At 53.3% G+C, this 15,030-nt stretch overlaps 1 protein-coding gene across 3 annotated transcripts; it reads left to right on the top strand.

Moving 5' to 3' along the window:
• The first annotated feature begins 10,224 nt into the window (after positions 1–10,224).
• LOC100279193 (uncharacterized) lies at positions 10,225–15,030 on the top strand. Of its 3 annotated transcripts, none has more exons than XM_020547643.2 (9): positions 10,225–10,477; positions 10,844–11,138; positions 11,229–11,305; positions 11,381–11,489; positions 12,099–12,283; positions 12,363–12,451; positions 13,560–13,821; positions 13,949–14,197; positions 14,428–15,030. In XM_020547643.2, exons 3-9 carry the CDS (start codon positions 11,279–11,281, stop codon positions 14,743–14,745), a joined length of 1,239 nt encoding a protein of 412 aa, XP_020403232.1. In that variant the 5' UTR covers positions 10,225–10,477; positions 10,844–11,138; positions 11,229–11,278; the 3' UTR covers positions 14,746–15,030.

Below are 15,030 nucleotides of genomic sequence, written 5' to 3' on the forward strand. Positions count from 1 at the left end.
CCGCTCCGCGCGGCGCCAAGAAGAAAGACAAGAAGAAGTCGCAATCGAAACGCGACGCTGCTGACGCGGACCTTGTCGCCGCCGCCGAGCACAAGAACCCTCGGAAGCCCCCCGGAGGTGCAAACCTCTTCGACAAGATGCTCAAGGAGCCGTGCCCCTACCATCAGGGGCCCGTCAAGCACACCCTCGAGGAGTGCGTTATGCTTCGGCGTCACTTCCACAGGGCCGGGCCACCCGCCGAGGGTGGCAGGGCCCGCGACGACGACAAGAACGAAGATCACCAAGCAGGAGAGTTTCCCGAGGTCCGCGACTGCTTCATGATCTATGGAGGGCATGCGGCGAATGCCTCGGCTCGGCATCGCAAGCAAGAGCGCCGGGAGGTCTGCTCGGTGAAGGTGGCGGCGCCAGTCTACCTAGACTGGTCCGACAAGCCCATCACCTTCGACCAGGCCGACCACCCCGACCATGTGCCGAGCCCGGGGAAATACCCGCTCGTCGTCGACCCCGTTGTCGGCAATGTCAGGCTCACCAAGGTCCTGATGGATGGGGGCAGCTGCCTCAACATCATCTACGCCGAGACCCTCAAGCTCCTGCACGTCGATCTGTCCTCTGTCCGAGCAGGCGCTGCGCCCTTCCACGGGATCATCCCTGGGAAGCGCGTCCAGCCCCTCGGGCGACTCGACCTCCCCGTCTGCTTTGGGACGCCCTCCAACTTCCGAAGGGAGACCCTGACGTTCGAGGTGGTCGGGTTCCAAGGAACCTACCACGCCGTATTAGGGAGGCCATGCTACGCAAAGTTCATGGCCGTCCCCAACTACGCCTACCTGAAGCTCAAGATGCCGGGCCCCAACGGGGTCATCACCGTCGGCACCACGTACAAACACGCGTTCGAATGCGACGTGGAGTGCGTGGAGTACGCCGAGGCCCTCGCCGAGTCCGAGGCCCTCATCGCCGACCTGGAGAACCTCTCCAAGGAGGTGCCAGACGTGAAGCGACATGCCGGCAACTTCGAGCCAGCGGAGACGGTTAAGGCCGTCCCTCTTGACCCCAGTGGCGACACCACCAAGCAGATCCGGATCGGTTCCGGGCTCGACCCCAAATAGGAAGCAGTGCTCGTCGACTTTCTCCGCGCAAACGCCAACGTCTTTGCGTGGAGTCTCTCGGACATGCCCGGCATACCGAGGGATGTCGCCGAGCACTCGCTGGATATTCGGGCCGGAGCCCGACCCGTCAGGCAGCCTCTGCGCCGATTCGACGAGGAGAAGCGCAGAGTGATTGGCGAAGGGATCCACAAGCTAATGGCAGCAGGGTTCATCAAAGAGGTATTCCATCCCGAATGGCTTGCCAACCCTGTGCTTGTGAGGAAGAAAGGGGGGAAATGACGGATGTGTGTAGACTACACTGGTCTCAACAAAGCATGTCCGAAGGTTCCCTACCCTCTGCCTCGCATCGATCAAATCGTGGATTCCACCGCTGGGTGCGAAACCCTGTCCTTCCTCGATGCCTACTCAGGGTATCACCAGATCCGGATGAAAGAGTCCGACCAGCTCGCGACTTCTTTCATCACGCCGTTCGGCATGTACTGCTATGTCACCATGCCGTTCGGTTTGAGGAATGCGGGCGCGACGTACCAGAGGTGCATGAACCATGTGTTCGGCGAACACATCGGTCGCACAGTCGAGGCCTACGTCGATGACATCGTAGTCAAGACAAGGAAGGCTTCCGACCTCCTCTCCGACCTTGAAGTGACATTCCGATGTCTCAAGGCGAAAGGAGTCAAGCTCAATCCTGAGAAGTGTGTCTTCGGGGTGCCCCGAGGCATGCTCCTAGGGTTCATCGTCTCCGAGCGAGGCATTGAAGCCAACCCGGAGAAGATCGCGGCCATCACCAGCATGGGACCCATCAAGGACTTAAAAGGTGTACAGAGGGTCATGGGATGCCTCGCGGCCCTGAGCCGCTTCATCTCACGCCTCGGCGAAAGAGGTCTGCCTCTGTACCGCCTATTAAGGAAGGCCGAGTGTTTCGCTTGGACCCCTGAGGCCGAGGAAGCCCTCGGCAACCTGAAGGCGCTCCTTACGAAGGCGCCTGTCTTGGTGCCCCCGGCGGATGGAGAAGCCCTCTTGGTCTACGTCGCCACGACCACTCAGGTGGTTAGCGCCGCGATTGTGGTCGAGAGGCAAGAGGAAGGGCATGCATTGCCCGTTCAGAGGCCGGTCTACTTCGTCAGCGAAGTGCTGTCCGAGACCAAGATCCGCTACCCACAAGTTCAAAAGCTGCTATATGTTGTGATCCTAACAAGGTGGAAGCTGCGACACTACTTCGAGTCTCATCCGGTAACTGTGGTGTCATCCTTCCCCCTGGGGGAGATCATCCAGTGCCGAGAGGCCTCGGGCAGGATCGCAAAGTGGGCGGTGGAAATCATGGGCGAAACGATCTCGTTCGCCCCTCGGAAGGCCATCAAGTCCCAGGTGTTGGCGGACTTCGTGGCCGAATGGGTCGGCACCCAGTTGCCAACGGCTCCGATCCAACCGGAGCTCTGGACCATGTTTTTCGACGGGTCGCTGATGAAGACAGGAGCCGGCGCGGGCCTGCTCTTCATCTCGCCCCTTGGAAAGCACCTGCGCTACGTGTTGCGCCTCCATTTCCCGGCGTCCAACAATGTGGCCGAGTACGAAGCTCTGGTCAACGGGTTGCGGATCGCAATCGAGCTAGGGGTCAGACGCCTCGACGCTCGCGGTGATTCGCAGCTCGTCATCGACCAAGTCATGAAGAACTCCCACTGTCGTGACCCGACGATGGAGGCCTACTGCGACGAGGTTCGGCGCCTGGAAGACAAGTTCTTCGGGCTCGAGCTCAACCACATCGCTCGGCGCTACAACGAAACCGCAGACGAGCTGGCTAAAATAGCCTCGGGGCGAACGACGGTCCCCCCGGACGTTTTCTCCCGGGATCTGCATCAACCCTCTGTCAAGATCGACGACGCTCCCGAGCCTGAGGCACCCTCGGCACAGCCCGAGGTACCCTCGGCCCCTGAGGGCGAGGCACTGGACGTCGAGGAAGAGCAGAGCGGGGTCACGCCTGATCGAGATTGGCAGGCCCCGTACCTGCAATATCTCCGTCGAGGAGAGCTACCCCCCGACCCAGTCGAGGCTCGGCGGGTAGCGCGACGCGCCAAGTCATTCGTCTTGCTGGGCGATGAAGAGGAGCTCTACCATCGCAGCCCCTCGGGCATCCTCCAGCGATGCATCTCCATCGCCGAAGGTCGGGAACTGCTGCAAGAAATACACTCAGGGGCTTGTGGCCATCACGCAGCGCCCCGAGCCCTCGACGACGTCTTCAGCAAAGTCCGACCCAGCCTCGGACGGCGACGCGGTCCAGGGACTCCTCCGGGAATCCGGCCCGAGCAGGCGGCTCGGCCGGTTACCCCTGGGGCCTCGGCCAACCGGCTTCCAAGGGCGCCAGCCCGACCCGAGGCCTCGGCTGATCGACTTTGGCGTCGGCTCCGCTGACGGACAACACGGCTAGGCTCCGGCCAACCAGGTTCCCATTCTCGAGCCAACTCCGCCTCTGTTCATACTGATATCGCTACCCCTGGCCTCGGCTCATCGAAGGGCGGCCGAGGGGTCTCTTTAACTAAGCTAGAGGAGCCCCAGACAACAAGGCCGATCGGGCCGAGGGATTCCTACGCCTCCGGGATACGGATACCTCACTCGTCACCTTGACACGGGGCGACTCATGCTTGGTAAAGCGGTTCAGATAATCAACAGGCGAGACTTAGCGCTCGAAAATGAGGAAAAAACACGGCTCCGTGTCGAAATTACATATATGTTCAGGCCCCGACAGCCGCAATGAACAAAAACACTGGCATTCAAGGTGCCATCACAAACGGAACTCCGGTTCCGTCCCCGAGGGTACGAGCGACCTCGGGCCTGCGGGGTGACGAACGCCGGGAGGCTCGCCAGCGACCTCTGCAGCGGCAGCCATGGCCCCAGGTGAACGCGGCCACCGGAAGGCTCTTGTTCGCGGTCCCGCTCAAGGGACGCGAACAAGCCATCAAAGCCAAAGAGCGGGCCGCTCCCAAGCACTCCGGTAGATCCTCGCTGCCGTCCTCGCCTCGAATGCGAGGGGGAAGACGGAATGTTGCATCCTAGCTGGACAGCAACAGTTCGCCTTCCCCGGCATGACTGGAGGACGACTCCGTCGTAGCGCGGGAGGACGATTGCCACCACCAGAAGCTGGAAGAGGAGGTGGTTCGCCGACCCGCACACGAGGTAGAGCCCCGGCTCGCCTCGACCCCCGCCCCAGCGAGGATGACGAACACACCCGATGCTGAGGGCGGGATCACAGCCTGGTTTGCCTCTCCCCATCCAGGAGCTGGAGGTCACCGTCTTGGGTGGCCACCGGCGGAAGGGAGCAACCAGGCTGCCTGATGAAAATCCTTGAAGCCGAACGATGGCTGAAAGGTACCAACTCCCATGGAGTTGCGTTCCTCCAACGAGGAGGCGGAAAGGCGGCGGATACCCCCCATCCAGGGGCTTGGAAGATGGAAAGACACGACGCATAAGGGAGGAAGAAGACACGGTTGCCTTCTGAAAGGAGTCTCCCTCCTTTTAAAGGCAACTCTCCCTACGTGCGCCCCCAGACGCCACAGGCTGAGTCTTCTCCAACACGCTCCAAGGCCCTCCCCTGCGACTCGGGGGCTGGGTCCCGCATGTCATGCAAACCAGCTCAGGGCAGAAGAAGCCAAACCGCCGCGCGTGGTGCGCACGACCGTCCAGCGGTTACAAGCGACCCCCCACTTTTGCCCAGACCAACGGGCGGAAGGGGCGGGCAGCCATGCAGGCGGCATGCAACCACGCCAGGTGGACGCGCTTCTCCGACTTCTGACACGCCAGCTTGGAAGCCCAGGCCACGCGTCAAGCAACCGGCGCGCCAGTTGCTGCATGCAAGCAACCGCACCGCCACTTGTGCCACCGTCACGCCTCTTCGGTTGCGGAGCCTATGCCGCGACTCGAGGCGACCTAGCAGCTCCAGCCTGGCGCGTTGGTCAAAGCGACCGAAAGTGGGCCGGCAGTAATGGCGGTGGCAGGCGGGCGGGCGCAGCAGTCACGTCGTCAGCCAGGCTCACGTCTCATCCTGGGACAGCAAGAGAGCCTCCTCCCACGGTGTGAAGACGGTGCACCCGTGACCCGTTCTTCGAACGGATCGCGCACGCGCAACGGCCGCCCCGACAACCACTCGCCCCGTCACATTAACTCCGCGGCGGGACACGCGGCGCCTCTGGCGGGAGAAGCGCGCGACGCTTCGCCTTCGCCGTAATAACCGCGTCAAAAAGAGGTACGCCACGTCGTTCGATTTCGTATCCTTTTCCTTTTTCCTCTTTCTCTATCTCTTGCAACAGGGACCGGGAAAGGGGGATACCCCGAAAAGGATCCTTCTCCGCGAAGGAACCGGGCTCCGAGCCCCCCCTACTGATCAGGGGTTTGAAGACTGGCCCTCCGAAGGGTTCAACAGTCGCCTCAGATCGCGTGGGCCCGACACCCACTACTGGTCAGGGGTTCGAAGGCCAGCCCCCCGAAGGGTTCCATGGCCGCCTCAGGCTACTCGGGCTCCGCGCCCATTACTGATCAGGGGTTCGAAGGCTGGCCCCCGAAGGGTTCACAGTCGCCTCAGACACCGAGCGAGGGATGACCAGGGGTACGTTCGATACATAACCGAGGCTCGGGCTGCGCTCCCGAGGTACCCTAGGACATTTCCGAGACCAGCGGGAACGATCTTGTAACGGAATCCCATCGGAGGGAGGCATCGAGCCCTCGGACCCCGTCGCCAGGGGACCGGGTCCGGCAAATCACCCGCAGGTACTTTTGGGCGTGCCTCTGGGCCCCTAGCCGACCCCCAACGAACGGGGCACGGACGTCCACTCGGATTACCCGCTTGCAGCTCACCGGAGACACCATGTTCGGTGCCCATCGAGGGTAACATGGCGCTCTCCCCCCCCCTCCTCCTTGCGGAAAGGCGACGTAGGGGCGTATGTAAAAAAGCCGAGTCTGTCCCTGATCGTCCTCTCGCCCTGTGCAGAGGCTCGGGGGCTGCTCTCGCAAAAACCGGCTCCAGCCAAACCGTTGGCAGCGTCAACATACCAGCCCGAGAGCTTGGGCCCCGACCGTGCACCCGGGCTACGGCCAGTTCGCATGAGGGAACGACCAGACCAGCCGAAGCATTACGCAAGGTATTAAGACCTTGAAGGAGTGTAACCACTCCTCCAAGGCCTCGGGGGCTACACCCGGTGGGTGCGCTCGCGCGCACCCACCGGAACAAAATGCAACCGAGAAAGGCTGGTCCCCTTGCAAAAAAGTGCGACGAAAGCCTCCAAGTGAGTGCTAACACTCCCTTCGAGGCTCGGGGGCTACTGTCGGGGACCATAATTAGGGGTACCTCAAGACGCCTAATTCTCAGCTGGTAACCCCCATCAACATAAAGCTGCAAAGGCCTGATGGGTACGATTAAGTCAGGGATCAGTCCACACGAGTGACTCGATCACGCTTCACCCGAGCCTAGCCTCTGCCAAGGGCAGCCGACCTCGAGAGACTTCCGTCTCGCCCGAGGCCCCCCTTTTTACGGCGGACATACCACCGGCTCGCCCGAGGCCTTGGCTTCGCTCAGAAGCAACCCTGACTAAATCACCACACCGACTGACCAAGTTGCAGGAGCATTTAACGCAAAGGTGGCCTGACACCTTTATCCTGACACGCGCCCCCCCGGCAGAGCCGAAGTGACCGCCGTCACTCCATCGCTCCACTGACCAGTCTGACAGAAGGACAGCGCCGCCTGCGCCACTCCGACTGCGGTGCCACTCGACAGAGTGAGTCTGACAGGCAGTCAGGCCTTGCCAAAGGCGCCACGGCAAACTCCGCTCCGCCCGACCCCAGGGCTCGGACTCGGGCTAAGACCGGGAAGAGGGCGAACTCCGCTCCGCCCGACCCCAGGGCTCGGACTCAGGCTAAGACCCGGAAGACGGCGAACTCCGCTCCGCCCGACCCCAGGGCTCGGACTCGGGCTAAGACCCGGAAGACGGCGAACTCCGCTCCGCCCGACCCCAGGGCTCGGACTCGGGCTAAGACCCGGAAGACGACGAAACTCCGCCTCGCCCGACCCCAGGGCTCGGACTCCGCCCTGGCCTCGGCCAAGCGACCTCCGCCTCGCCCGACCCAATGGCTCGGACTCGGCCTCGGCAACAGAAGACGGACTCAACCTCGGCTTCGGAGGAGCCCCCACGTCACCCTGCCTAGGGCACAGGCCCGCCACGTCAACAGGAAGCGCCATCATCGTCCTACCCCGAATCGACTCGGGTTACGGAGAACAAGACGGGCGTCCGGCCGAACGACCTCCGCCTCGCCCGACCCCATGGCTCGGACTCGGCCTCGGCAACAGAAGACAGACTCAACCTCGGCTTCGGAGGAGCCCCCACGTCACCCTGCCTAGGGCACAGGCCCGCCACGTCAACAGGAAGCGCCATCATCGTTCTACCCCGAATCGACTCGGGTCACGGAGAACAAGACCGGCGTCCCATCCGGCCAGCTCCGCCGGATGGGCAATGATGGCGCTCCACAAGCTCTGTGACGACGGCGGCCCCCAGCTCTCTTACGGAAGCAGGGCGACGTCAGCAAGGACTCGACCGCTCCAACAGCTGTCCCTCCGCCAGGCTCCGTCGCACCTCCGACAGCCACGACATCACGCCAGCAAGGTGCCAAGACCTCTCCGGCTGCCACATTGGCATGTACCTAGGGCGCTAGCTCTCTCTCCGCTAGACACGTAGCACTCTGCTACACCCCCCGTTGTACACCTGGATCCTCTCCTTATGACTATAAAAGGGAGGACCAGGGCCTTCTTAGAGAAGGTTGGCCGCGCGGGACCGAGGACGGGACAGGCGCTCTCTTGGGGCCGCTCGCTTCCCTCACCCGCGTGGACGCTTGTAACCCCCCTACTGCAAGCGCACCCGACCTGGGCGCGGGACGAACACGAAGGCCGCGGGACTTCCACCTCTCTCACGCTCGACTCCGGCCACCTCGCCTCTCCCCCCTTCGCGCTCGCCCACGCGCTCGACCATCTGGGCTGGGGCACGCAGCACACTCACTCGTCGGCTTAGGGACCCCCCTGTCTCGAAACGCCGACAGTAATCGTAGTTGGTAAAAGCGGACGATACCATGGTCGTGTCACTCATGTTCGCCTACGATGTCACGTGAGGTAGATATTTGCATTGAATGCCCATGTCTCCACGGTTCTCGTGACCTTTGACTGGGGTCGGGCTCGGGTTTGTCCTCCTGTTCGAGGCGGGCTCGGGCGAGGCGAAAAACATTGTTTCGTGAAGAGGGGACCTCGGGCGAGATGAGGATTTCCCCGGGAGCTACCCTCGCTTGAGGGCAGACTCGGGCGAGGCGGAGTTTTGAGCAACCGCCAAGCGGGGGCTCGCGCGAATCGTGACTCATACCTCCTTGACCTCGGGGAATGTGTCCCACGGTAGCTTAGAGGTTAAGCGTGTTTAGGGGTGTAATCTAGGTACCTCTAATTACGATACCCGACACGTAGATTTTGTTAACAACTCCCACAAAAAAATCAGGAACCATAACTGATTATGTTCACATCCGGACCATCCGCGTCGCCACCACGGCGATGCTCAACAACTATCTAATCCTCTTTCTATATAGAGTTTATCTTTCTTCTTATCTATCTATTTTTACACTTTAAACAATAGATTAAGAAAAACTAAAATATGTATAAGATATTTGAGGATATAACAAATACATATGTAAAAAATCTAGAACAAAATGTCCTTAACATACATACTCCCTCCGGTTCAATTTATAATTTGTTAACTTTTTTACATCAAGTTTGACCGACTTGTCTTATTAAAAAATTATAATTATTATTAATTTTTATATCGTGTCTCATACAATTTAAGTATGACTTTATTTTTTATATTTCACAAAAAATGAATAAAGACGAGTCAAGCGAATTATAAATTAAGATGAAGATGTAGGGAGTATTAAGGTAGAGAGATATAAAAGTACCGTTAGACAAATATAATTATTTTTAGGAAAAAAATGTAAAAGAGATATAGAGACAAAAGATACACATGATATTGTTCTATATAGATTGAATTGGGGTGGGCATTCAGTCTATTAGGTTAATTCGGTTCGGTCTATTCAGATTTTTCAAATTGCAGGTTTAAAATGAGAACTGAGTTGAATCCAAGTAATTTTAGGAACTGGACACCAAAAGATCGATAATTTCGGTTCGATCTATTCGTTCCACCGAATAAACCAAATAATAGATAGATTAGTGGCTTTTGTTGAAAAGTATGCAATGAATATTTAAGTAGAAGTAATATTACTACAATAAGTGACTAATAAAAATAGCATATAGACATATAATTATACTATCATTAAGATGAGGTCATAATTTTTAGTTAATAGGTTCATAGACCATATAATAATATCATGACATGCTAAGAGTTTTTCTATATTTTAGATTATTTTTTCTATTCATATTTTAAAGGAAAGTAATTAAAACCATAACTCTAAATATACAACAGTCGAGAATCGAAATTTGAACCCTAAAACCCAAATAATTGAGGTCAGAGTTCCGGTTTTGAAATGCCCACACACTATAGAGTCATGTCCAAATGGGCCAGGTGGGTCGGTCCGGCCCAGGCACGGCTAGGCTTGGTACGAATAGAGATCGTGCCGGCCCAGCCCGGATGAGATAGCGGGCCATGCCATGCTGGCCCACGGGCCACGAGTGAGGCCCAAGCACGACTCGATATGTTAATAATCGTGGCGGACCGGCCCACGGCCCGACGAGTCTAACGGGCCTATAACGGTTTATGCCATTTAAATGGTAAAAATATGTATATATATGAGGGTTTTAATCATATTTTTAACTCTAAACACATTTAGAACCATATAATTAATAAAACATATATGCTTTATTTTATTTTATATTCTATATTAAGTATAACATAGGTATTTGTATGAAAAAATAGAAAAAATAAAATTGAGCCGTGCCGTGCCGCCTATTGGGCCCAGACGGTCTGGTGACTAGGCCAGACCGACATGGAGCTTAGCAACGTGCCATGCTGGATATAGGCCGAGCCAAACTCGCGTCGTGCTTCGGGCCGCCCGGCTAGCCCGATCCGTATCCACATGTATACTCCTACGCTACACGGGCCAGCGCAAAAGCCAATTGGCGTCACGTCGTCGCCTCTGCGGAAACCGGCGGTCCACGGGAAAGGAAAGAGGAAACAGGGAGGCGACGCCGTCACAATTCGTTCTCGCGATTTGCCCTTCTCCACCTCCCCGTCCATGTCGCGGGAAATCACGCGCGGCGACGCTGGATTCACTTAGATCCAACAGGGTAATCGGCACGGGGCAGCCTCTCCACCCATTCCCGCAGCCGGTTGGGCGAGTCGTCGGTTCAGGTTTCTTTCAAGCTCCTCTGCTCCCTTCAATTCCTTCAAATTCATGCGGTCAAGCCTACGGGAGGTTCTGTTGCCCGTCCCGTAGCTGCGCGTTCCTTTTGTTTCTTCTCGGAGGAGATTGAGCGATCTGACGCGGATGCGATTTCGTTTTTAATTCTGGTCTGTTGCAGCCCCTTTTTTCGGGTTGGCCATGTTGGTGATCTCAACGTAGTTGTACTGTATTCAGTTCATACCAACTCTACGGGACTAGTTAGATTGTTTGCGTTTGGATGTTTTGTGCTTCATTCATAGATCGTCGTTCAGTTCGTGGGAATGAATTTCACAGGTTCAGGATTTCACACTTTTGAGTTCATTGCATCATTGCAGATAATAGACTGGGCGTGTGGATCCAAGAGGTTTGATCCCTTTAATTTGGATTGAAGTGCCAGCTTTCGGTCAGGAAGGTGATGCTGGATGATGCTGACGGACTTTGAAAGCATACCGGTTCAAAGAAGTGTTGCCTGTCACCATGAGGCTCAACGTTGGGCTCCTAGTGCCCTTGATGGCACAATACTCCGCACCCACATGGGCTACTTTAGTTGCTGGGTTCTTCATGCTGCTTGCGCTTTCGCTCTCCACGTACCTGATATTTGAGCATCTCTCAGCATACAACAATCCAGAGGTTTCTAGTTTCTACTTTTGCATCCTATCTTAATTTTTGCATAATTCGGTTTATCAGAACTATGGTAAAGCATAATTTTTACTGTTTTAGGTTCTGTTCTACTTGTACAGGAACAAAAATTTGTACTGGGTGTTATTCTCATGGTCCCTTGCTATGCAATTGAGTCAGTAAGGCCTCTAAAACACTTTATGTATGTGCTACATTACTCCATCAGCATGCCTAATGTTCTTCTTTTGCAACAGTGTATTTCTTTGATAAATCCAAGTACAAGCGTTTACTGTGGCATCCTACGTGATGGTTATGAAGCATTTGCAATGTACTGCTTTGGAAGATATATTACTGCATGTTTAGGTAAGTTATGCCTATAGGCATTGCTATTTTGAGAAAATATGTAGTTGTGTTCTTAAAAGAAAACTCGGCCTGCGGGGGGTAAGACAGCCCCGAGGCATCGTATTAAGAAGAAGACCTTCTCACACAGGTCGAGAAAATCCCCGAACCTCTGCTCCACCCATATACAGCGGCACTGTAGCCCATGTGAGAACGACCGCGATCGGGGCCGGGTCTTAGACCTATGATTTGGCGTGGGATAGACGAGAGGATTTTTTTAACCACAACCTGAAAATTCGTTCCCACGGGGAGTCGAACCCAGGACCAGGAGTGCTACTCAGACCATCTAACCAACTCGACTAGAGGCTCTTTCGCTGTAGTTGTGTTCTTAGCTGCCTGTATTTTTCCAATGGAGTTTTAATTTCAAAGAGTAGGAATGTAACATAATTTTGAACAATGCAATCTTTTTTGTCCTAAATTACTTTCTTGTATGTACCTCTGCAGCTAAACCAATCAAACCCTTACATTTTGTCTTTCTGATACAGTTCATGATATATATTGTTTGGTGCACTTGCAGTTTTCATATTTTGTTTTCTTCGATTGTATGTGTTTATTATGTCTGAACAAATGTAGGTGGGGAAGATAAAACAATAGCCTTTTTAAAGAGGGAAGGTGGCTCTGGTTCTGGGCAGTCTCTACTGCATCACACGTCCGAGAAGGGAATCATACACCATCATTTTCCTGTAAATTATGTATTGAAGCCCTGGAGACTGGGGACGCGGTTCTACCTGATTATCAAATTTGGAATCTTCCAATATGTATTTCTACAAGCCCTAGAAATTCTTCTATTGGAGAAGTAAAAAACAAGACTTAATTATGCCCTTTTTGCACCTGCAGGTGATCATAAAGACCCTCACAGCCACCTTATCTCTTCTTCTAGAATCTTTTGGTGTTTATTGTGATGGAGAATTCAATTTACGATGTGGGTAAGACAATTACTTTCTTGTTCTTTGTTTCCAAATCTGAAAATTACATCTTCCTTACATTGGTTTTTGTTTATTGCCAAACTATTTTTGTTGAATGGAATCGCCATGTCATCCTAATGATACACGGCCTGCTCCTTTTTTTCCCAAAGAAATGGAGAAGGATTTTGCTTTCTGCAAATGTTATTAGAAGAAGACAATTGACACAGTTTATAAGGGAAACCAGGCCTAACATCCATACAACTGGGGTTACGAACCCCGAACAACTTGATTCGTAGACCACACAACTATGGGGACACAAATCATCCCCACTTAATTTTGGACCTGTACAACTAGGGTACACACCTGACACGTCCTGTCCAAAGACCAAAGGCTGTTAATCCAATCTCTTGGCACCACAACTCACCTAGAAGAGCATCACTGATAATGACTTACAACTATCTCTACAAAAAAAAAACAGCCAAGCATGCCTGGAAAACCATGCTAGTCCAAAATCCAAATGTCAGGGCAACTACTCAAAGCTGCCTGTACAAAACCAAAAACTAATAAGGAAAAAGAGTGGCATCAAACTAGATGGAAAGTGCCAAGCTACAGAGCTGGAATAGCCTAGTGAAACCTTCAAGAAGGTAATGACGCCAGGGAACACTGATTCTGCCCCCAGTCCAACAACGTCCCCCAAGTGGATTTGGCCGACCCTGATGTAGCACGATGCAAAACCACCAAATGCCACAGGAGCAGAAGAGAGGAGGGGGAGGAAGGAAAGGGAAGGGAAGGGAAGGGAGAAGGCACGGGGGAGGGCTGAGAGGGCCTCGCCGCCGCCCTCTCACTGCTCGCCAGGCCTTCGGCAGGAGCTCTGGCAAGCGGCAGAGGCAGTGATAGGGTTGAGGGAGGGGTGCTGGCAGGGGGATATGGGACCTGCTCGATGCGGATTAAGTGGGGTTGAGTTGTTTCTCTACTATATACTATGTCATGCTCTCATTGGAAAAAAGTTCCACATCTTATTTGATTGTTGTCCATTATGAATGAACTAATGTTGAGATAGCTATATCAGTTATCTCATCTCCTCCTTTTACATTTTGTTCTAAAACCCCAACACATATTTGTGATTCAGGTACCCTTACTTTGCTGCTGTTCTCAACTTTAGTCAATATTGGGCCCTGTACTGTCTAGTAGCATGGTATACAGCCACCAAGGACGAATTGGCTCCTATAAAGCCTCTGGCTAAGTTTCTTTCTTTCAAATCGATAGTGTTCTTGACTTGGTGGCAAGGTGTGGTGATTGCAATAATGTATGCTTTGGGCCTTCTTAGAAGCCCTTTAGCCCAGAGCTTGGAGTTAAAATCAAGCATTCAAGATTTCATTATTTGCATAGAGGTATTCATCCTTCCAGGGTGTTTTTAACTTTTTATTCTCTATCTTTGCCTTTGCTTAAAAATCATTTCATTCATGTTATGTGGCTAGTTATAGATACCTGATAGCACCATGGCTTCCTCCAGGACAGATGGGCATTGCTTCAGTTGTTCACCTCTATGTGTTCCCAGCCAAGCCCTATGCACTCTTAACTAATCAGTCACACGGAAACATTTCTGTACTTGGGGACTATGTATCCTCTGAGCCCGTGGACCCTTTTGAAATAAAGGAAAGCAACCGGCCTACCAAAATGAAGCTTCCACAGTTGGAACCAGATGAGAGAAGCGTGACAAACATAAAAGAAAGTGTTCGGGACTTTGTTGTCGGCAGTGGTGAATATGTGAGTGCTGGGACCAAATCTTCTTTCTGAGTATTTGCGACAAATTTACTCTCTTTATACGTTATTGTAGGTTGAGTTTTGAATTTTTTGAACCAGTAGAATAAATCTTATTAACTTGACAGTCAAATATGTTCTCTTGTATTATTACTTTATGGGTTGTGTGGGTTTGCAGAATATGTTTGTGAGCATAATTTCCATGTGTTTGTTTTGTTTTCTTCCCTCTAAATTAGGTGATCAAAGATTTTAAGTTCACTGTTAACCAAGCAGTGCGACCAGTGGAGAAGCGCATTGATAAATTGATGAAAAAGAATGATAAGAGTAAGAAAAGCCAGGACGACAACTGGGTGAGTGCAGCAACACCAGAGAGGCCTGTTCGTGGGATTGATGATCCATTATTAAGCGGAAGCGCAAGTGACAGTGGTGTCACAAAGGGCAGAAAATATCGCAGAGTTGTGAGCTCAGTTACTGCTGTGGACAGCTGGGGAGGTGGTGATCAAGCTTCTGACGGATATGAGATCAGGGGTCGCCGCTGGGCTGTAAAAAGCTAACGATTTACATAGCGAGATGGTAAATTCGAACCATATCGCGTGGGGGGAAAAGGACTTTTAGGTTTGCAACTGTTTCTGCGATACTGGCCATTTAGGAGCCTTCGCAAGTTCAGATTGTCTTTGTATAGGTACTTAGGTAGCTGATAATGATATGTAACCTTTTTGCGTAGATTGTTTAATTTTCTTTTCTTTTTCTTGGTCGAGTCGTACTGACATTTGGTATTGCAAAATTTGAAAGTACAATAGTTTTTTTCATTCTTTGGAAATGGAAACAGAGTTCAGCGA

This window comes from Zea mays, chromosome 2, assembly GCF_902167145.1.
Source record: "Zea mays cultivar B73 chromosome 2, Zm-B73-REFERENCE-NAM-5.0, whole genome shotgun sequence".
NCBI classification, from domain to species: domain Eukaryota; kingdom Viridiplantae; phylum Streptophyta; class Magnoliopsida; order Poales; family Poaceae; genus Zea; species Zea mays.